The sequence below is a fragment of the Otolemur garnettii genome, unplaced genomic scaffold, assembly GCF_000181295.1.
Source record: "Otolemur garnettii isolate 467f Iridium unplaced genomic scaffold, OtoGar3 scaffold00060, whole genome shotgun sequence".
In the NCBI taxonomy this organism is placed as follows: Eukaryota; Metazoa; Chordata; class Mammalia; order Primates; family Galagidae; genus Otolemur; species Otolemur garnettii.
The window spans coordinates 3750498-3773246 of NW_003852455.1; the positions used below are offsets into that span (position 1 = coordinate 3750498).

General features: G+C 37.9%; 1 protein-coding gene across 1 annotated transcript in view; it reads left to right on the top strand.

The window, feature by feature from the left end:
* Positions 1–22749, top strand: part of ATP13A5 (ATPase 13A5) — a 117889-nt gene that overhangs the window by 5408 nt on the left and 89732 nt on the right. Inside the window, exons 2-6 of the mRNA XM_003792695.3 lie at positions 9788–9961; positions 11130–11276; positions 11504–11574; positions 11680–11760; positions 18116–18185. Coding sequence (XP_003792743.1) covers positions 9788–9961; positions 11130–11276; positions 11504–11574; positions 11680–11760; positions 18116–18185 — 543 coding nt within the window. The remainder of the gene's footprint in view (positions 1–9787; positions 9962–11129; positions 11277–11503; positions 11575–11679; positions 11761–18115; positions 18186–22749) is intronic.

The window sequence follows — 22749 nt, forward strand, 5'->3', positions numbered from 1 at the left end:
TATGATTACATTTTATGGCAAAGTGTGTACTATAGCGTGTATTATACTATACACGCTCCTACACTATAACATTTATGATTACATTTTATGGCAAAAGTGTGGGAGGGATTTGACACACAGCAGGTTTTCCCATGTATTTTTGAAGATGGGAAATGACAGGACGCATGAACTCTACAAGGATTCTAAGACTGAAAGTAGCTTTCAGTTGACAACCAGCAAAAGAATGAGGGCCTTGGTCTTCAAGCTGCAAGGAACTGAATCCTGCCAACAGCCCCGTGAGTGTGAAGAGGTTTCTCAGCTCCACAGAAAGCACCTTGATTTCAGTCTTGTGAGATGCTGAGCATTGGACTACTAATCCATGGTGTCTGTGAAATAATGACTTTGCATTGCTTTGAGCCAGTAAGTTTGCCAGGCAGCAACAGAAAATAGATACAGCATCACAGCTGCCTAGCAGGAGAATGCGCAACTCTGTGAGGTGATGAAAAGTCTGACTGAAGCAGGTAACAGATGCTCATCTGTGAAAAATGGTGTACAGGTATTTTTTTCCTAATGAGGAATTTGAACAAAATAATCTCTGAGAATCCCCATTTTGATTTACTGATGCTTTTATTCCACAAGTGACTTTCAACAGACAGTGCCTTCTTTTCTCATGCCCTTGATCTAGGGCAAATCCTGGTTCTAGAAATTGTCCCTGCTAATCAGCTCAGGCACCTCATTATCTTTGGATCCACCATCCCTACTCTCTCTCTGTGTTAGCTTCAATAAACAAGAGGCCTTAGCTGCAGGAAGACCACGTGAGCTCTTTTGCTATAGCAGTACTGGCTGACACCATGGGCACGCCTACAGTTAACAATGATAGCATGTTCATCTCTTTGGGGTTGGATTTTGATTCATACCACTGGACACTGAAGGATCCTTCCTACTCCAGAAAGAAAGCATCAAGGGAAAGTTTAATAGGCTGAATTAGTGAATAATTATTTTTAACATTCCTGAGACTCTGTTTCTTTTACCTACAAATAATAATTTATAAGTCATAATGATAATACTTCTTTTAAGTAATAATAATGCTTATTACATAGAGTAGTGGTGAGAATTAAATCACACCTCAGTAAATGTTGAAGAAAAATTAGTCCTTATTGTCAAACGTAGTTGAAGGCAAAAGTGATTCAAGACATCTTATCCAATACAGGGCAGAATGTGTGAAACTATGGTTAACAATGCTTAATAATTAGTGACATCTAATGAAAATGACTGCTCGGGGCCAAACCAAAGAAGGAATAACAGGTTGAAGAATCATGACTGTACTGGCATGATCAGTTAACAAAGGACAATATCACCCTAACATTAAAGAGAAAGACTTTGAAGGGTTGGCAGAGGCAGAGACCAGAGAACTGAGTTTTAAGAATGTCCTCCCTGTCACGTCCAGGTAGAAACAACAAAAGGCATATTGTTGATAATTAATAGAAACTTGGTGCTGAGATTAAGGAACATAATTTGGCACATTCAGGTAAAGACTACAAAGGGCAGATTGTTAATAATTAATAGAAACTTGGTGCTATGATTATCGTTTCAAACAAAAAAGAAGATAAAACACAATGAAAGGACATAGAAACATGATCTCCGTGGCCATGATTCAGATGCAGTGTATGCAGGGAAGCCTAACTCCCTCTAAGGCTATTATAACATTCTTGCCCATGGAAAAGCCTAACACGTCACTGCCTAAACCCCAAACCAGAAACATAAACACAAACAAACAAAAAAAATCCCTGGCGTTTCTATGTACATAAGGGAATTGTCATGGTGAGAATTATTTATGCAATGTCTTGGTTGAGTAAATATTAATACATTTGTAACGTAGCCTGGTAAGAATCTTGACTTAAGAGAAATAGCTACAGCTGTGACCCCAAGTACCCATTCCAAAGATTCAGATCACATACTATTGTGCCTATGCATGGTGGGTACTTGAAAAATAATTTAAATGGCTGAACACATGAATGGTGAATGTAAGAATAAAAGGATTTACACAAACAAAAATGACCTTGTTCGCAACACCGGTCTTCCATACATGCCCGTGCTCTGGATGCAATGAAAATTCAGGAAAAAAGCTTGGAAGAAATCTCAGAGGTTGGTTCTATGAAACTAAAAGGATCCTGCCAAAAATGAATTTGGGGAAGAAACGACATTTAGATGAAGCTGCACCCTGTACTCCTCTTTCCTGGGGATTTGACAAATATTAGTTCCAACTCTGGTGGCAAGTATAAGAGCTCCCTATAAAGAAAATAAAGAAAGGAATATAATCTTAAAGGTGTGTTTTATATGCTACAACCTAATGTATGTTCTCATTTAATCTATATGAGGTAGTCACTTAGAAATCCATTTTAGAATGGAGTAAGTTGAGGCTCAGGCATGTATCATGTACAAGGCCATATTTCATAAGCCTCAGAGGTAAGATGCTCTGTTACCCTAATTCTATTACTTTCTCCTGTTCCCCTCCCGTATGAACGAAGAATGATTGTATGGTGGGGGGGGGTTGTGTATATAATTACTCCATCTAGTTAATCTGAATCAGTTTGGTATTTATCCTAAAGTCTTTCTAGTTTCACATACACTACAAAAGTGAGCAGTTTTCTTTTTAGCCTCTGTTTGACTTCAATTTTGACAACTTGTGCTCTTTGGGAAAAGCAAAAACTCCATTTAAGCCATCGGATCAATCAGTTGTAGAACTACGACTCTGATTTTGGCTTAGTTCTTCATGCTGCCTGTGATCTAATCACTTCACACTGAGTCCAATGGAATTAGTCACTTCTAATCTACTAAAGTTTTGTTGAATTGTATGTTACTCAGGATAATAGGAACTCTTAACACATATTGAGTACTCAAAATGTTTTGGGAACTGAGCTAAATGCTTTGCATGCATTTTCTCACTAGTTTCTCACAATAATCTTAGGAGACAGCTACATTTATTGTTCTCATTTATGGAAGAAGAAATGGGGGCATCAGAAGCAGACTGGATTGCCTGAAGTCCTATGTATGGTTAAGTGGTGGAGGTATGATTTGGGGTTGGTTTCTCATGCCAGGCCTTCAGCTTTTAACTGCTATACCAAACTATTTCTATTGGATTTTACAAACAGCCATGTTTTTTATATGACAAATCTAAAGTTCAGCAAGTTTAAATCATAGCTGGTATAGAATGCACCAAAGAACAGAAGTGGGAGCTTCTAGAAGGCAATGGGACAGGATATAAAGAACGGAGGCTCTGCTGTCAGACAGAGGTAGTGAGCCTGGCTCTAAGTGGTCACTTAGGGCAACAACTTCTGTCAAAAAGTGCACACAATTTTATTGTTACCCCCTAATCTAGGCCATTTCTTCAGAGCCTAGGGAAAGACCATGAGGGCTGTGGAAACTCTCCTGGTATTTGGAATGCTGAATTCTATTTGGAAACAAAAAAGTTAAGGAACACTACTGCTTGGAAAGAGTACAAATCAAGTCTGTGCAAGATAGGCACAACCTCTGTGCTATTCAACTCAAGCAATAGGTGATGGATCCGGGTTCCTCGCCTCACAGAACACAGCTTATTTCCATTTACAACCTTGACCCAGCAGATTGCAACTCGCACTGAAATAGTCACCTCTCTCCTCCTTTGACTGAACCTATTATCAAGCCACCTGCTAACACGGAGCTTCCTTTTCACTCAACATCTTATGCCTCTCATTTAATCTTCGCAGCTCCTCTCCCAGGTGTGTGCTATTAGTATTCTTCTAAGACAGAGATGGCATCAGAGACTCAGAGAAGTTAAATCCTGAGGTCACGTAGGTAATAGGTGGAAAACTCACTTTACTACAAGGAGCCACATATGATGGATTTGAGATTCTGATACTCTCGTCTTACTTCCAATATCCTTACGTTTACCCCACCTCTGGATTCCATTTGTTTTTCTCTTATGGTACAAATAAGGTTCCTGGCTCCGTCATTTATCCTGAAATTTTTACTGGATTTCACTGGGGCTATATAAATATTTAGGAGAAATCTGAGTGACCTCTGACTGAATCAGAATTTCAATAATTTTAAAAATAAAAATTATACTTGTGAGTAGTCAGTATGGTTAAACATTCCATAATAAACTCTAATCACACCAATAGTTGGCAAGCTGATGGAGACTATATGATTAAAATAATGCCAGCTAAGCAGTGATTCTTTTGCCAAAATCTCAATACCATACCCAGTCGCATATCTCTGAGAAAACTGAGAAATGATCTAGAAAGGAATTTTGCCAAGATTTACGAGGTCAGTTTATTGAAGAAGGAAAAACATAGTGTCTATTCATTTTGTTCAAATTACTACACATTTCAAAAGTTACTCTGAGATTTATAAGCTTTCCTGTTTTCTTCTCTTCTACTTTTTATGTACATGGTGGTGTCAATAAAGCACAGTGCTCTTAAGTGTACAGTTCAATTCTATCACAAATTACGTTTGCTCATTTGTGAACTTCATATGTGTAGAATAATGTACTGCCCCCATGACACTACCTCTATTCATTATAATGTCTGTGGAATTCATCCACATTGATGTATGCATCAGAAGATCTTTTTTTATTGCTTTGTAGTGTTACTTTGTGTGAAAACACAAAATTCATTTACCTTTCTCATGTTGGTGGACCTTCAGATTGTTCCCAGTTTGGGCTGGAATACACTTCCGGTTTCAGCTGCAGTTATATGAATATAGCTAAACAGAATATTCTTGCACGCACATGTTGATTGTGTAAAATTCTAAGAGAGAAGTTCATTGTCATATTCTTCACAACATAGTTTTTCCAACTGTGTGCACCAGTTCACACTCACCTTAACATATGAGTATTTTAGTTGTTCTCCATCTTTTCAGGATTTAAAATATTCAGTCTTTTGACTCTTATCTAGTCTGTGGCTATATTATTTCATCATTGCAGCATTGTGTAACTTCAGAGTAAGTCTTCGAATATAATTGTTTAAATCCTTCAATTTTGTTTATTTTCTTAGGTATTCTAGAAAGTGACATATGATTGTATCTTTATTTTGAATTCTCTTAGTGACATGACAATGAGCAGTTTCTTAAATGTTACAGTCCATTTGCAGATCCTTTTTTTGGTGAAATGCTTTTCAAGCTGTCTGCCCATTGTGTATTTACTTATTTAAAATTGATTCGTTGAGTTCTATGAGCCCTTTTTTGCATATAGATTAGAGAAGTATATGTTGTATATACATTTACATATAATATCTTCTGGCTAATGTCTTCTCCAGCGATCTTTTGATGAAATCAAATGTATTTAGACCTTTTCTGTCTCCTGCAGAGGATATATTCGCCTACTTGATGTTCATAACAAAATTCCTTTATAGGGCAACAACTTCTGTCAAAAAGTGTACACAATTTTATTGTTACCCCTAATTGAGGCCACTTTTTCAGAGGCTAGAGAAAGACCATTAGGGCTATGGTAACTCTCTTGGTACGTAGAATACAGAACTCTATTTGGAAACAATAGAGTTTCTTTCAGATGATTTATTGTTTCTGTTTTCACACTTACGTATCTGTGCCATCTTGAATGCATTTTTGCTTTTGGTATAAATCAGATGGGGGGGCACTGATTTTTCCCAGTGCTATTCATTTTGCGTCAGCATTGTTTATTGAGCAGAGTGTCCTTTCCCACCTTGATCACAGTAGTTCTTTTCTTGTAAGTGCAAAGATCATATGTTGGAATGTCTTTCTGGACTCTGTTTTGTTGCTTTCTTTTTGTTCATGTGTATGCCTCATTTTTAAAATGACCATGGCTTTGGAGTAAGTCTTCACTTGGTAGTGTGACTATACACTCACAAAAATGTCTGATGAGATTTTAAAGAGATTCCTAATAGCTAATCCCCAAACGTAATACACCTTTCTATTTATTTAGATTTTTACTTTTTCTTAGCATATGTGCTTTTTAGTTCAGAGGTCTTCCACAATTTTGTTAGAATTATTAAAAGATAATTGATTTTTTAATCTATTATAATGGTATTTAATTAATTTTCAAATTGTTACTGGTACATACTAATACAAATTGGTTTTTCTATATCAACCTAGTACCCAGCAACCTTAGTAAATTCATTTATTAAGTTTTATAATTTGTTTATACATTCCTTTGTATTTTTTGCATATATAATTACATCATCTGTACATATTCTACTTGTTTTCCAATTGTTAAAGCCTTCATTTATTTTACAGGATTGCCTTATCACACTGGTTAAGACTTTCAGTACTATACTAATAAATATTAGTGATGATTGCTAACAATCTTTTTTACTTGTCATACAAGTAAATGTTTGTTATTTCACTATTAAGCATGTTAGCTTAAGTATGTCCCATCTATTTTCTAGTTTGGTAAGATTTTTAAAAATTGTATATTGTTGAATTTTATGTCTTTTTCTGTATCTAATGAGATGATCTCCTGATTTTCCTTCTGAATGTTAATATGGCAAAGTATATTGATTTTCAAATCCTTGCATTCCTAAGATAAGTACCACTCCTTGCTATGTTACCTTTTTAATACATCAAGGATTTAGACAGATAATATATTCTAGAATTATTTTATCTAGATACCATGACAACCTGTAATATTCCTTATTTGCAATATATTTGTCAGATTTTGGTATCTGGGTATGCTGGTTCATAAAGTAAGTTGGGAGCATTCCTGCCTCCTCTACTTATAAAAGTGTATGCACAAGAATGATACTGTTTCTACCTTAAATATTTCAAGGGATGCATAACTCCTCTGGGCTTGCAGATTTCTCTTTGCTGAAAGGTTTTTAAATATTATTAATTTTTAAATAAGCACACAAATATTCATAGTTACTTATGAGTTCATCAATTTTACCAATCTTTTCAGAGTACCAATTTGGCTTTGTTACTTTCCTCTATTATACGTCTGCTTTCTGTTTTATTCATTTCCGCACTTATATTTGTGATTTTCTTCCTCGTCCTTTTTTGGGTTTAACTTGCTATTCTTTCTATAATTTGTTAGAAGCTTACTCGATTGATTTCAAACTTCAGTTTTTCTAATGTATGCATCTAACTCTATAAATTTCCCCTCTAAGTATTGTCTTAACTACATCCCACAAATTCCTATTTCTCCATTTTCATTTTTATCCAATTCAAAGCATTTGCTAATGCCCATCGTAATTTCTTATTTTTGCTTTCTAAGTTTTGGAACTATATTTTTAGGTCCACAAAAATTTCCATTCAATTGACCTGTTAGCTTATGAAATGTCCTTTTTTTCCCTCTCCTGTCATTTCTTTCCTTAAACCTATCCATTAATATTGTTAAAGAAATACATGTTATCGGATAACAACATAACTACATTAGCTTTCTCTTGTTAGTGTTTGCATAGCATATTTCTCCTTTCCCCTTGTAACTTCTGCTGCTCTATGTGTGTGTCTCCTGTAAACAGCATGTAGTGGAGCTTTTCTTTTTCAGTCGAACAGTCTTTGCTTCCAATCATAGCATAACATTAAGGCCATTTACATTTCCTGTAATTACTACTACCGTGAGTTAAATTCCATAGTGTTGCTGTTTGCTTTCAATTTACCCCATGCGTTCTTTCCTCCATTTAACATTTGATCATAGAATGCCCCAGGCTTCTTCACTGATGCCATATATTTTTGTTTCTATGGGATCTACCTTTAGCCCATTATTTTTTATGTTTCACCACTTACTGAATTATTAGCTATCATTTGGTACTCCCAATAGTTTTGCTATTACAGATAATCATACACCGGACATCTTCTATGTATCACTTTCTTTTTAATGTATTACATCATTAGGTTTTATATCCAAGTGAGGGATTGCTGATTTAAGGAGAAGAGCATCGTTATAATTTTCAGTATAATTTGTCACCTTACTTTCCCTAAAAGACAATTCCAACTCACAAAGTTATTAGGAGTATATAGCTGTAATGATTTTATTGCAGTCTTGCTAGCACTGTTTCTTTTTTAATTTTTTAAAAAAGTTTGTATAGAAGAAGAACTGAAGGGGTTCCAGAATTACAATTACCAATGCTATTGTTGTGTGTAAATACACAGAAAAAGAGAAAGTTATTTATGAATGAGTTCATTTAAGCTACAAGCTGGACTAAAATTCTAAATGGTTCTGCTTCTATTTTTGCATATACTTGAGATTTGGCAGTAACCCCCCTGTAAGTAACTCTTAGTAAAAAAATGTATATTTTTATAACATAATATATAAAGTGGCATATACATCATGTTTGGGTCTAATAAAACTATAATTCCAAACAAAACCCAAACAAGTTTGTAAATTTGAAGGGGACATAGGGAGAGAGAGAGAGGAGATCTGGTTGCAAACATGCTTAAAAGCAAGGCAAATATGTGTTTCTCCAAATTAATTTAAACTGTATTATGAATAATCTGAAAATAAAGTAGCTACATCACGGCATTTAATGAACAGCTTTTCCCCAGGTGGATGATATTGTTGAGGCTCAGGGGAAAGAAACTCTTACATTTGTAATTACTTTGCAGAGCACTTGAGCACAACTACCTTGTAAGGCATGTGCTCCTAATTGTTTTATAGGAGAGCAAATTGGGATTCTTTAGAGAGGAAATGATTTACCCAAGGTCACGTCACTATTCACAGGCAAGGCAGTGATTCATACTAACGCCTTCTCTTTCTTAAGCCCGTGACCTTTCCACTATGCTTAAGTATTACTTTCATCAAGTGTTGTAAGTTTGGTCTACGACAGAGTTATTAGGAAAAGTTCATAACAGCAACCCTATTAATGATGAGAACTTTCAAAAGAATTAAGCCAAGAGATGTGCTCTAGCATGATCTAAACTGCCATTAAATTCAGGAGAGTCCATCATCAAAAATGCCATAGAAACTTAGTAAAAATGTATTTCCTTGACATTGTATCTCTGTGATCTGGGAAAGGGAGTTCTGAGTCACAGAATAAGAGAACATACAGAACACCAGCAGAATCTAAAATGATAATATAGTAAATATAACATTTATAATCATCATTTCTCAGGGGCTTCAAAATATATAAACATTTAGCTCTTGAAATTTGAAAAGAATGGGGGCAAATTTTCATTGTAGAAGTTGGAAACTAGAAATGGGTTTTTAACAAACAAATCCATTGTTTGGCTATTTTCCGAGCTAGAACCAAGTCTGCAGTCTTTGTTCAATTTATGACACATATTAAATAACCTACTACTAAAGGTACAAATATTTCAGCATGTTATTATCGGGGTCGATAAGTAGAAGCTGCTTTCTGAAAACCTTTCATGTCCACAAATCATCTCTTATTTTTTAATCATCATATTGTTTCAGGGAACAATACATTTATTTATCCTCTCAATTGTTCTCAATCATGTTATTATAAAACAAAGCTGAATGGATAAAGCGCGATAGATGAGTAGTGGGCCGTATCTGTCATGAGTTTATCATCTTCCTTCAATAAATTTATCTGGCTCAAAACATGAAATATTTTATGACTCTATGAAACAACTCTAAGAATATATCGAAACAAATAGGTCTGTCCTTTTCTCACTCCTCTTGTCCAGGGTGTTTGTTCGAAGTGTCGGAGCAGTCAAAGGAGTCCTTTTAATAATTCTATCAGCTGACAGCTGCAAGCTGTCAACCTAATTTGATTAGCTGAAACCAGACTTGTCTCCCAGCCCACATCCCTTTATTTAAAGTTTATGTTCAATGAAACAAAAATAATATGTGTGTATAAAAAAAGAAAAAGAGAATGATTCTTTATTTACTCTTTAGCAGGTGTTTGGTTATCGGACGCAGACTCTACGGAAAGCCCTCTGCCTCCTGGTGTCCGTGCTGACCTGTGGGGCCCTGCTGCTGCTGTTCTACTGGAGACCCCACTGGAGGGTGTGGGCCAACTGTGTCCCATGCTCCCTGCAGGAAGCTGACACTGTTTTGCTGAGGACAACAGTGCGTGCCCTCTGTTACCTGTTTCAAAGGCTGTACTGCCTCTGTGGTACACCCAGGGACTGGCTAGCATTCCCAGGGTCACATCTTCCTCTAGTTAAAGAATTTCCCATGTTGAAAAGGAGACATGTTGATAACATTCAGGACATCAAGGGTAATAAAAGAACAACTCTGATGGCCATCCCAGAAGAAGAGTTCCAAAATTGTTTGGGGAGGTGGACTAAACGCTGGCGTCAGTGCATTAGTTTCCCAAGGGAAGGACTTCAAAGGTGACTGTAGCCATATTCAGGAGTACAGAGCACTGTTTCTAGGATGAGTTCATAAATTTAATTGGCAAATGCGGTACTTATTAAAAGAAAGGTAGAGATACAGAGAGAAAGACAGAGAGAGAGAGAAGAAAAAAGAGAAAGAAAGCCCATTAGTAAACTGTTTACATTTGGAAAATTCTAGTGAAGTGACCAGGAAAATTTGGTACTTTCTAAAGGACATCTCTGAAAGTCTGAAATTATAAACAAACAAACAAACAAACAAACAAAAACCCAAAGAGTTACCCTAGACCAAAATAGGAGGTGGCAAAATTACCTCTAGACTCTGCTTGTATCCCTTATTTTGAGCCAGGCACGAAGGCATTTTTTTCACTTCAGCCTGAAGAAACGTCTACCACCTCGGGCTCATTGGCAGTTTCTTAGCCAAGGCCTGAGCAGTGGCTGTCAGAATCAAAGCTCTTAGACAACATAACACGATCATCAAAATATGTATTTTGAAGGACAGTTCATTAATAAACATTTTATTAATATTTAGCTGTCACTTAAAAATAGCTGGAAATGGTATCATTATGTAAGATTTTCTAGAGATAAAGCTTTCCTGAAAAGCATATATGGCTCTTTGTTCTCTAGCCCAGAGGTTACCAAATTTTAATGCACATCTGAATTACCTGAGGGGCCAGATAAACCGCAGACTGATGGCGCCACCCCTAGTGTTTAGTTCAGTAGGTCTGAGGGTGGGGCTGAGAATTTGCATTTCTAGCAGATAATGCTGATGCTATTGTTTGAGATGAAGCTTTGTCGCCAACTTTAGGAGCCACTGGCTTAGCATTTAGTAGGTATTTGGTTGGTCAAACACCTTATTGAACAGCCCTTGAGAATTTCCTAAAAAGGATTGTCTTTTCCAGGATGAATTTCAAAGGTATATGAGGAAGAAGGTATTCTGCCTCTACTTATCCACACTGAAGTTTCCTATAAGCAAGAACCTGAAAGAACCCCTGGTGGCTGACCGCCACTCTGTCATTAACCAAGCTGTAATGAAGCCAGAATTAAAGGTAAGTAATTTGAGTGCCACGTTAGTGACATGTTTACATAGAAAGAATAAAGTGAGTGTTTGCTGAATGAAAGTTCTAACGATCACACTGTCAGGAATGACAGCTCTGAGACCCACATGGAGGCTGCATTGAACATGCGCCCTCCCTCAATGGGCTTCACCTTAGGAAAGACAGCTGTTCTCTCAGCCTTGTGAAAGACACCTGCTGTATCACATTTGTAATTGCAGCTGCGATGCATCCAAGTGCAGAAAATCAGGTATGTCTGGAACAACTTGAAGAAACAGTTTCAGAAAGTTGGGTAAGTATGACTTTTACTGACCCCTCTATCAGGATGTCGGGGAAGAACAGTGATCCGGTGGGTGCTGTGAACTGACCTGTGGTTCCTTTCCTGACCACATCCTAGGTTGCTGGAAGACAGCAACTCCTGCTACGACATCCATCAGACATTTGGATTGGGTCTGACCAGTGAAGAGCAGGAGGTCAGGTAGGATTTATAGTAAACTCTGAGAGTAAAGTTTCAGCAACAAGTGAAGTATCAGATGAGTTATTAGGGCACTGTTGGCATGATGTTTCATCACTTGATATAATCCCAATTCATTTACCGGCATCAGAGACATATTCTAAATTGTTCTTTTCTTAGGAAAACTTATTAAAAAGAAAAGATTAAAAGAGCAATTCAATCCAATTAAATTTGATCTTTTAGGCTTATAAAACATTCTTCTTTGGTTGTATATTTTTTATCCTATCTTCAAAAAATCTGGAGTCATTTCATAAACATCAATTTCTTAATCCTCCAAATCCTCTGAAAGATGGAAAGACAATATTATTCCTGCATCTTACTGTGAATAAATAGGCCCAGAGATGAGGATTCCGATGGTTCAGTTAGTTTTGTTATTCACCACACCTACAGCACTACTTAATTCATGGTAGAAAGTCAATAGATATATCTAGTGTAAATGAATAAATTAATACATTCATTGATATATTAACTAAATGGCTCTAAGGTGCTAGGTACTTCACAAGGAACAAGGGATGTAAAGACAAAAACTTAGTCATTGTCCTAGAGATGTTTTACTGACTAGGGAGAAAGACAAAAATAGTGGCACAATCATAACCCAGTAACTATAGATCCAAAAAAATTAGGAGATGCTTATGGGACTAACTCACAGAGATGTAGTGTCCCTGCTTCCTTCATTATTATTGGAAATGACAAATCCTTGTGAATAAAAAAAAAAAATCTATTACAAGTCATCCCAGAATCTTAATAATCACCTTCATTTCTCACCCATTTTCAGAGACATTACCTGCTCAACTGTCTTTGTAGTCAGCCAGAAACACCAATTCTCAAGTGAAGAAGCAATCTGGTACTAAAATAGAGGTTTGGGGCTCCATCCTCTTACTTCTGATAATTCTGATAATTCTGAGGAACAAGGGGTCCTTCTGAGAGAAGAAGCTGCCTTCTTAATAAATAACTCCCATGTTTCTCAGGCACACCAGGTCTAAAAATTACTATTGCTTTTAAGTTTCTCTGTGCCAGAACGCTATAAGAAAATGAACCAGGCATCCAGGCTCAGACAATACTGCAAAATACCTTTGAAATGGTATCATTACGTAAGATGTCAGCTGTGATGTTTAATGCATTGAAATACAGTCAAAGTTATTAAAAACATTGGCTTAATAGCACTAAGCATGAGATATTTAAAGGATTTATCTAGAGTATTTAAGAAATCTTGTTGATAGATTGTAGATGAACTGACTAGGGTTTCCCATCAGGGTAGCTGCCTCACATTTGTCCTTCTTTATCAAGCTCAAGCTTTAATAAACATCATACAGAATTAAATTTAAATCTGCTTTACACAATGACGAACTTGACAATCTCATAACCAAGGGAAAGAGTATAGTTTCCCAAACATGATGAATAGAGGAGAAAAATCTACTTATAGGGTGGCACCTGTGGCTCAAAAGAGTAGGGTGCCAGCCCCATATGCCGGAGGTGGTGGGTTCAAACCCAGCCCCAGCCAAAAACTGCAAAAAAAACAAAAACAAAAACAAAAAAAAACTACTTACACACATAGTGTATTTTATTTTATTTATTTATTTTTTTTAGCATATTTTATTTTATAGGTGTGTCTATTTGGAGGGTGAAAAGAGTAAGTAGACTCTGGAACATTTTTTCCCTCATAGGCGTGTCCAACCTTTTTTTTCTCTCCTGCACATTGAATGAATAAGAGATGTCTCGGGCCACACATTGAATACACAAACACCCTGCATACTTTTCGTGATATCAGACACCACATATAAGCCAAAAAATCCTCACAAAGTCGGCATACGCTCCCCCAGGCTGCAGGTTGGACCCTAAAATTTAGGATAAGAATCAAGTCCTTTTAAAAAAAAGTTAAAAGTGCTTGACTGGCCGGTTGAATAACATCTTACAGTTTTCTAGATGGATCTGCGCTTGCGCACGTTAAAAAGCAAGGGTGTAAAACTAGCGGCACAGCAAGAGGGATACACAGGCTCTCTGACGAGCAAAAGCTGCAGAGTCTAAGGCAAACTTTTCTGCAGGCTTCCTACACACCAGGCAGAGACAGCCAATGGGCAGAGTTACAAAGTTCTCACTTTTCTCTAGCAAAAGCTTAGCCGGAGGCTCGGCGCCTGTGGCTCAAGCGGCTAAGGCGCCAGCCACATACACCTAAGGTGGCGGGTTCGAATCCCCCGCCCGGGCCCGCCAAGCAACAATGACGGCTGCAACCAAAAAATGGCCGGGCGTCGTGGCGGGCGCCTGTAGCCCCAGCTACTTGGGAGGCTGAGGCAGGAGACTCGCTTGAGCCCAGGAGTTGGAGGTTGCTGTGAGCGTGATGCCATGGCACTCTACCCAGGGGGATAGCTTGAGGCTCAGTCTAAAAAAAAAAAAAAGCTTATCAGGACATCAGGAGAAATAACTTCAGCCTGGCGAGATCTTGTCAGAAGGCATCAGGAAGAGGCCACTGAAATTGGCCCAGGAAGTTCCGTGTTTGGGTCTTAACTTACCATGAACTGAGCTCAGCTTTCCATCTTAGTACCTGTCCTAGACAGGTCCCTCACAGAAATGGTACCCTACGGAAAAGAACAAACCTACCTGATTCCCCATTGAGTTTTACTATTAGGATAGTTTGTTTTTTTTTTTGGCCAGGGCTGGGTTTGAACCCACTACCTCTAGTATGTGGGGCCAACGCCCAACTCCTTGAGCCACAGGTACTACCCTGTCAGGATAGCTTTTAAGCTGAGCCTTTCCTTACCTTCTCTTTCACTCAGCCCATCCTGCTCCTGTCTTCTTTCTTTGGGCTCCTAAAAATGGAAGGGCACCTTTCTGGCAGCAGAGATGAAGGGACACCAACCTTGCCTGCAATTAACCTTAGACCAACGACCCTACTAGTGACCCAGATCTCCGGAAGAATAAAAGCTTTAATGAATAGGGTTTGCCAGTTTCTGTGATAAAAATACTCCAGCTGTGGCTGATTTGAGCTATGCCTGTGAATCAGTGATTGAGAAGTTGGGAAGAGACACTCAAAGCGGGCTCAGTGACTCTGCAGGGCCAAACTTAGTTCTCAGGATTTGCCACAGCAGTGAGAAAACAAGTGGGCTTGTCAGTGATAGAGGAAAGAAATCCGAGGGACTGGCAGCAAAGGAAGGTAGGTTTGCCATCAAACTGCAGCTCCAAGCACAAGAGGACAGAACATCAGAAGGGAGAAAAGAAGTGAAAAGAAGAGGGAGCGAGAGGATGGGGCCGCTGGGGGACCCTGCGCTGTCATTCCTCAGGTCTGGGGGAGCAGAAGTCAGAGAATAACTCACCCTTAGATGCCACTTTATCCCTTTTGAAAGTTCCATCCTTAGAAAAGGGCCCAGTAATAGATGCTCAGCTATTAGATCAGTATGAATGGAAGGATCAAGGATTGGCTGGCTGGTTGGAGGACAGGAAGAAGTATCATCCATTCTTCTGGAAAGCCATCACACAGTCTCAACTCTTTTAGCATTTAGTTAGAGGTTAAAGAGTTACCTTAAAATACAACACATGCAGCTTTTCTTTAAAATGCAATGCATAAAGTATTTAATAAAATCAAAGTGAGATCAACATTCTCGTTTTTAATAAGTTGGAATTATCAGATCACAGTTCTCTAGGTTTGGTCCCATTTAAAGTATGAAAATTACTTAACTGCAATGTCTTGCTTAGAGCAGAGCCCTATGGAGGCTCCCAGAAGCTTAAGTCCCAAATCTTCACAGCGAGGTCCTGCCCTGGATTTCTTTGCACCCCCCCTCCCCCCGCCACCGGATTCTCAGGCTTGGAACGCTCAGAGTACTTCCCCAAAAGAGCTGACAGGGAGTACCTTGCTTAGCACACACAAAAAGCATAAAGTCCTGTAGGAGCCCTACTTTTTCTGAGGCTATAAGAAAACATGTGATTTAGGAAATGAAAGAAACTGGTCACAGAGGAGGACTAATGTGGAAAACTAAAATGACTTTTATGTCATTTGTAAAAGGGAGCTTCTCTGTATAAATGTTTTGTTAAAGTACACAAGCAGGTTCAAGCACTGTTGAAATAGAGATTTTTTTTTCTTCCAGAAAGCAGTTTCTCAAAACATAACAATATCACTATTTCTTTAATGGGAAGGCTCTCAGACCAGCCCGCTTGTTATACCACACAACCATATCCAAATCCCAAAAGTTGGATGCCACATTCTATGCACCTGTAAATATTTTTGGTCTTCCTCCCTTTGTAAAGCAGGAGTATTCAGATTGAGGGATTACCTAGTGGAATCACATGGGAACCTTCTCAAACTCCATATATCTGGCTCCTTAAAACTCCAAAGCTCAGAATCTCCTGGGTTGGTATTGACTGGAAAACTATAGTTAGCCGTCCCTGCAGAGATCCTGTTGGAGGCTTATCAGAATGGAAGCCGTAAGAAAAAACCGAGTAGTTGGTTGTAGTTGCAAAAGCTCACCAGTAGTTCTCAATGCGTTTCCTGCCTCCTTGAGGGCTCTCACTCTAATCTACACCACCTGGAGACCAAAATGCCTGCCATACAACACACTCCCAGCAATTATTTGGTGAATAAAGTGGTAAATGAATGAATGAACAAATAAGCAAAACGAAAAGGGACATGGACCATTCCCCAGAGAAAGTACTCCTAGTCATTCACAATTGGTTTCTCAGAAATAAAATATTCCAGCAGATTTACTGTTGTCTCAAGTTGGGAGGAAACCTGTGTAATCCCTCACATTCAGGCCATAGTCAGCACAGAGATCCCATGACAAGGTCCCTGCTGAGAAATTGTTCAAATTCTTTGGGAGAGGGACCACCTACCTCCAAAGCAACTTTTCCCCTAATGAATAATGAGAAATATTAAGCAAGTCTGCTTAATTTTCTTTAGCTTTTGCCATTCTATGAGGTTACCTAGAATGATGTTAGGACTTCTTTTCCCTATCAGCTTGTCTGATTTTTAGTAAGGATTGTCATCTTCCTTGTTTCTTGGAATGTTCCTCATGTGAACCAGATTCAAGTCTTAGATTTCTGGTTGTTCAGTCATTGGTTAACACCCTTGAAAATTCTTCTTGGCTTGTGCTGAGACTGAGAGATACATGCATGATTCCTAAACACACACTATTTTTTGGCAAGAGAGTGTAAAAAAGAGTAAGTAGCAAAGGACATGCCCAGCTGTGGTTTAAACATGGCCCAGATAAGCCCTAAAGGGGATCGTCCACAACAAGCATTGATCCACTAGATCCCAGTCCTTGCAGGATCTGAGCTCTTCTCAGGGATAATTCTTGAGTATATGTTATATATTCGGTCCTGTTTTAGGCATTTAGGATCCATCGGTGTCCTCTAGAGGTTTACGTTAGTTACAGTGGAGGACACAGTCCATTATTTGTATGCTTTCCACCATATAAGAAAACAAGGTGTAATTTGAGGCTATCATATGTATAGGTAACTTAGTAAGATAAAGGAATCTCAGTGGGAGTTGGGGTATCTATTTTAAACAGTGTTGTTAAGGAAAGCTCCAATATGGAGGTGCTATGTGATAGGTCTCTGGTCTCACCACAGCATAAGCAGAGGGCTGAGTTCAAGTTTATTGACTTCTAACCTGAGGCCACAGATCCCTTCATGCAGGTTCTGCTTCTTGGTGCTTATGGAGGTGGAGCTGTCAAGTGCGGGTCATGGAGACAATGGTCTGAAGCCCCCGCTCTGCCTCCAAGCCCTGAGACCTTGGGAAAGTTACTTACTTTATGGAATGTCAGGTTTCTTTATAAGAGATGATAGTAGGTATAACGTGATGATTAAAGAGTTAATGCACGAAGGCTAAGTGCAGTTTCTGACACTCATTTCTGCTTAAAAGTTATATTGCCCCGATTAGATGTGTGCACCTTGTCTAAACACCCAAACACTGAACAGCTTTTCCCACCAGAAAAATGAGGATATTGAGCCCTTTCCCTCTGGATGATTGTCAGGGATCAAGTATATCTTTTGTAAGAACTTCATAAATTGTAAAATACTACACAGACATGAGGACTTTTTATTTCAACACATATGTATTGCACCTTTTATATAATGTACACATTTACCAGGTGACAGCCGCGAAGAGCGTGCATCACCTACTGATTCATTTGCTCATTCACTCACGGATTCATCCAGTTCATATGCCCTGGGTGCTGCTTCAGGATTATGTTTCCCAAGTACTCACATGTTATTTTCTAACTGAAGCCACGAAATCTCTAAAGAGTAGAGGTGACTTCTGCTTAGTCAGGCCTGTGCTCACTTATCATAGAGCTCGTAGGTGTGACACTAATGGATGGTCTATCTCCTGCAGGAGATTGGTGTGTGGGCCCAATGCCATTGAGGTTGAGATCCAACCCATATGGAAGCTGCTTGTTAAACAGGTAACTCTGTTTTCCTTTTGAAAAAACAAAAAACAAAAAACAAACATATTTCTACCCCTCATTTCTTATTTCCCAATACTCAAGGGAATATTAAGCAATGCCTAAACACTTTGATGTCAATGAAATCCTGTTTAATGCAACTTCTTTGGGTTATTGCCTCCTTGATTTTAGTTGATACTTTTCCTATGAGATTTCCTTTTTTTTTTTTTTTTCCTTCTTATTTCCATATAGATAGATATACATTTCCAGAATTTCTAACTGGTCTTTTTCAAAAACCACTTACTTTAAATTCAAATCCACTTTCAGACTCCCTTCTCAGCATAAGGGAAACACTTCTCTTTCATGATTTTTTGTGTGTTATTTTGTTTTCTTAAGTTTTTTTGTTTATTTGTTCATTTGAGACAGACATCATTGTAGCTCACAGCAACCTCAAACTCTTTGGCTTGAGCAATTCTCTTGCCTTAGCCTCCCTAGTAGCTAGGACTACAGGCACCTGCCACAACACCCGGCTGTTTTCTTAAGTGTTTGATGATAGTTTTGGTGGTATTGGTAGAGTGATTCAGTCAGCTTGGACTGCTATAACAAGATATCATAGATTGGGCAGCTTAAACATTTGTTTTTCACAATTTTAGAGACGGACAGTCCAAGATCAAAGTCCCTGCACATATATTCCTGGTGAGGGCCCACTTCCTGGCTTGCAAACACCCACTTCCCTCTGTGTCCTCACATGAGAAAGAAAACTCTGGTTGTTCTTTCTTCCTATAAGGACACTGATCCCATCATGAGGGCTCCACCCTCATGACCCCATCTAAACGAAATTACATCCCAAAGGCTCCACTTCTAAATACCGTCACAATGAGGATTAGTGCTTCAATGTATGAATTTGGGCAAGGGATGGGGTGGGCACAGATATTCAGGACATATCATGGGGCAATTGTATTAACTCTACGATTTCTGAGGATATGAAACATATGGTTTGTCTTTTTCAAATTGCTCTTTTTTTTATTTTCCTGAAAGTGACTTCTTCCTTTGTTAGTGCTTTTTCTTTATTAATAATATTTCCCTCCTGTACTTCAAACTTGTTATTTTTTGTACACTTACTGTGAGACATTTTCCTCCTCCATTTTTCTTTTTCTCCCTGAGTTGTCCTTTTTGATGGCTCTGTGTTGGCCTCCAGCTGGTGCCATGGGTACCCTGGTTCAGAATCAGGCCTGTGTTGGAGGTTTGGGGTGCCTGTCCCTTGGGGATGTGTCAGATGCAAGCCAGTGTGAGGCACGCTGGATGAGCCAGTGTGAGGTTTGGTCCAGTTAAGCCTTGTCCTGTGGACTCTGTTCTCTCCCATTGCACTCTTGGCTGCTAAGCCCTTGCTACTTGTGACTTTGCTCAGCTTCTATTCTGAGATAGGAAACCCACTGCCACTTCTGTTTTTCATCATAAGCCTAGAGTCTGTTCCACCTGTGAAGCACTTTTTGTCTCTTCGGAGAAATGAGATGCTATCTGTTGCTATCTATCCTTTGTCTGGAACCCACTAGGCAGATGATGTTAGTCCCACCTCAATGCTGCATATTCCTAGTTTCTTCTTTTTTTAAATTATTTTTTTATTTCAAAATATTAAGGGAGTATGAATGTTCTCTTTGCATGGATACCTTGTATAAAGCTTAAGTGAGGGCTTTTAGTGTGCCCATCACCAAAATAAAGGTCATTGTACCTGACAGCTAAGACTTCACCCTTCATTCCCTCCTAGCCTCCCCGCTTCTTGATTTCCAATGTCCTTTACATCTCTTTGTGCTTCTGTGTGGCCATCATTGAGCTTCCAGTTATTAGAGAATACCTGTAGTGTTTGCTTTCTCTTTCCTAAGACACTTCACTTAGGATAATGATCCCATTTCCATGCAAGTTGTTGCAAAGGACATTATTTCAATCCTGTTTAGAGCTGAGTAGTACTTCATGACATATATGTGTACTGCTTCATGTGTATATGTATGTATACATCTGTATATATACATGCTATGTGTCACATTTTCTTTGTCCACTTATGAATTGTAGCCCACTTAGGTTGATTTCACATCTTTGCAATTATGAATTTTGCTGCAATAAACATTTGAGTGCAGGTGGCTTTTTGATAAGATGACTTCTTTTCCTTTGGGTAGATATCATTAGTTCTAATGATAAGGCTGCATTTATTTCTTTGAGAAATCTCTGTACTGTTTCCCATAGTACTAATGGAATGTTCACACTAATTTATGTTCACACAACAGTACATGAGCATTCCCATTTCAAACATCTGGACCAGCATCTATTTTTCTTTTTACTTTTGAATAATAACTATTCTGCCAGGTGTAAGGTGATATCTCATTGTGGTTTTAATTTGCATTTCCCTGATAATTAGTGGTGCTGAACTTTTGTTTTCATATTGTTTTTGCCATTTATCTTCTTCTGAAAAATTTCTGTTCACATCTTTTGCCCACATTTTAATGAGGTTGTTTATTTCCTGCTGATTCATTTCAGTTCATTGTAGATTTTACATTTTAGCCCTTCATTGCATGAAGAGTTCATGAATATTTTCTCCACTATATAGGTTGTCTATTTGCTCTGTTGATTATTTCATTTGCTGGGCAGAATCTTTTTAATTTAATCAAGTTGCATTTATTTATTTTTATTGTCACTATTTTGCCTTTGAAGTCTTATAACTTCTCTGTGTAGACTGATGTTGAGAAGAGTTTTCCCTACATTTTCTTCCAGCGTTGTTATGGTTTCATGCCTTACATTTAAGTCGTTTATCTGTCTTGCATTAATTTTTGCATATGGCAATGGGTAGGGTTGTCTTCATTCTTCTGCATATGGCTATCTAGTTTTCCCAGTACCATTTATTGAACAGAGATCCTTTCCTCCAGTGTATGTTGTTGTCTGCTTTATCAGAGATATAATTGTAGTAGGTAGATGATTTTATTTCTAGATTCTCTGTTTTGTTCTGCTGGTCTATGTTTCTGCTTTTACTGTGCTGTTTTGGTTACTATTGCTTGTTGTATAATTGAAGTCAAGTAATGAGATTCCTCCAGATTTGTTCTTTTTGCTTAATATTGCTTTGGCTTTTTGGATTCTATTTTTAATACCAAATGAAGCATAAAATTATCTTTCCTAGATCTGTGGAATATGACATTGGTATTTTGATGGTGATTGCATTGAATCTATCAATTGCTTTAGTCAGTATGGACATTTTAACAATGTTGATCCTCCCTGTCTATGAGCATGGGATATTTTTCCATTTGTTTGTGTTATCTATGACTTCTTTCATTAATGTTTTGTAGTTCTCCTTTAAGAGATTTTTTTACCTCTTTAGTTAATTATATTCCTAGATATTTTTCCTTTGCAGATGTTATAAATGGTATTAAGTATTTGATTTTATTCTCAGCTTGACTTTTTTTTTTAGCATATAGCAATGTTACTGACATTTGGACATTGATTTTGTAATCTGAGACTTTGCTGAATTTGTTACATTTATCCATTCTAGGAGTCTTTTGGTGGAATCTTTAGGGTTTTCGAGATATAAGATCATATTGGGAAAGAGAGATAGTTTGACTTCCTATTTCCCAATTTGGATACCTTTTATTTCTTTCTCTTGCCTGATTGTGTTGGTTAGGACTTCCAGTAATATAATGAATAGAAGTGGTGATAGTGGACACTCTCATCTTGTCTTGTCCTGTTCCAGTTCTTAGGAAGAATGTTTTCAACTTTTCCTCATTCAGTATGATGTTGGCTGATGGTTTGTCAGAAATGGCTTTTATAATTTTTAGGTATGTTCCTTCTTTGCTTACTTTGTTGAAAGTTTCTGTCATAAAAGGGTGCTACATTTTACTGAATACATTTTTTACATCTATTGACATGATCATATGGTCTTTGTTTTTGCTTTTGTTGATGTGATAAATCAGGTTTATTGATTTGCATGTGTTCAACCACCCTTGTGTCCCAGTGATGAAACCCACTTGATCCAGGTGAATTATCTTTTCAGTGCACTGTTGAATGCAATTTGCTTATATTTTGTGTGGATGTTTGCATCTATGTTCTTAAGGGATAGCAGTCTATAGTTGTCTTTTTGTGTGTGTGTCCCTTTCTGACTTTAGCATCAAGATGGTACTGGATTCACTGAGTTAGAGAGGATTCCATCCTGCTTGATGCCGTGAAATAATTTCTGTGGTATAGGTATCAGTTCATTGAAGTACTGGTAGAACTGGTCCAGGACTTTTATTGTAGGAAGATTTTTTATTACTGTTTCAATCTTGCTATTCATTAATGGTCTGTTCTAGATTTTATTTATTCCTGATTCAGGCTTGGGAAGTGGTTTGTTTCCAGAAATTTCTCTATTTCCCCTAGATTTTCTAGTTTTTATATGTGGAGGTTTTGGTAACAGTGTTTTTGCTAACAGTGTTTTGTATTTCTGTGTTATCAATTGTAATATCTCCTTTTTCTTTTCTGATTGAGTTAATCTGAATCCATTCTCGTCTATTTCTGGTCTATTAATTTTGAGTATCTTTTCAAAGAACTATCAACTTTTTATTTTTTTGTT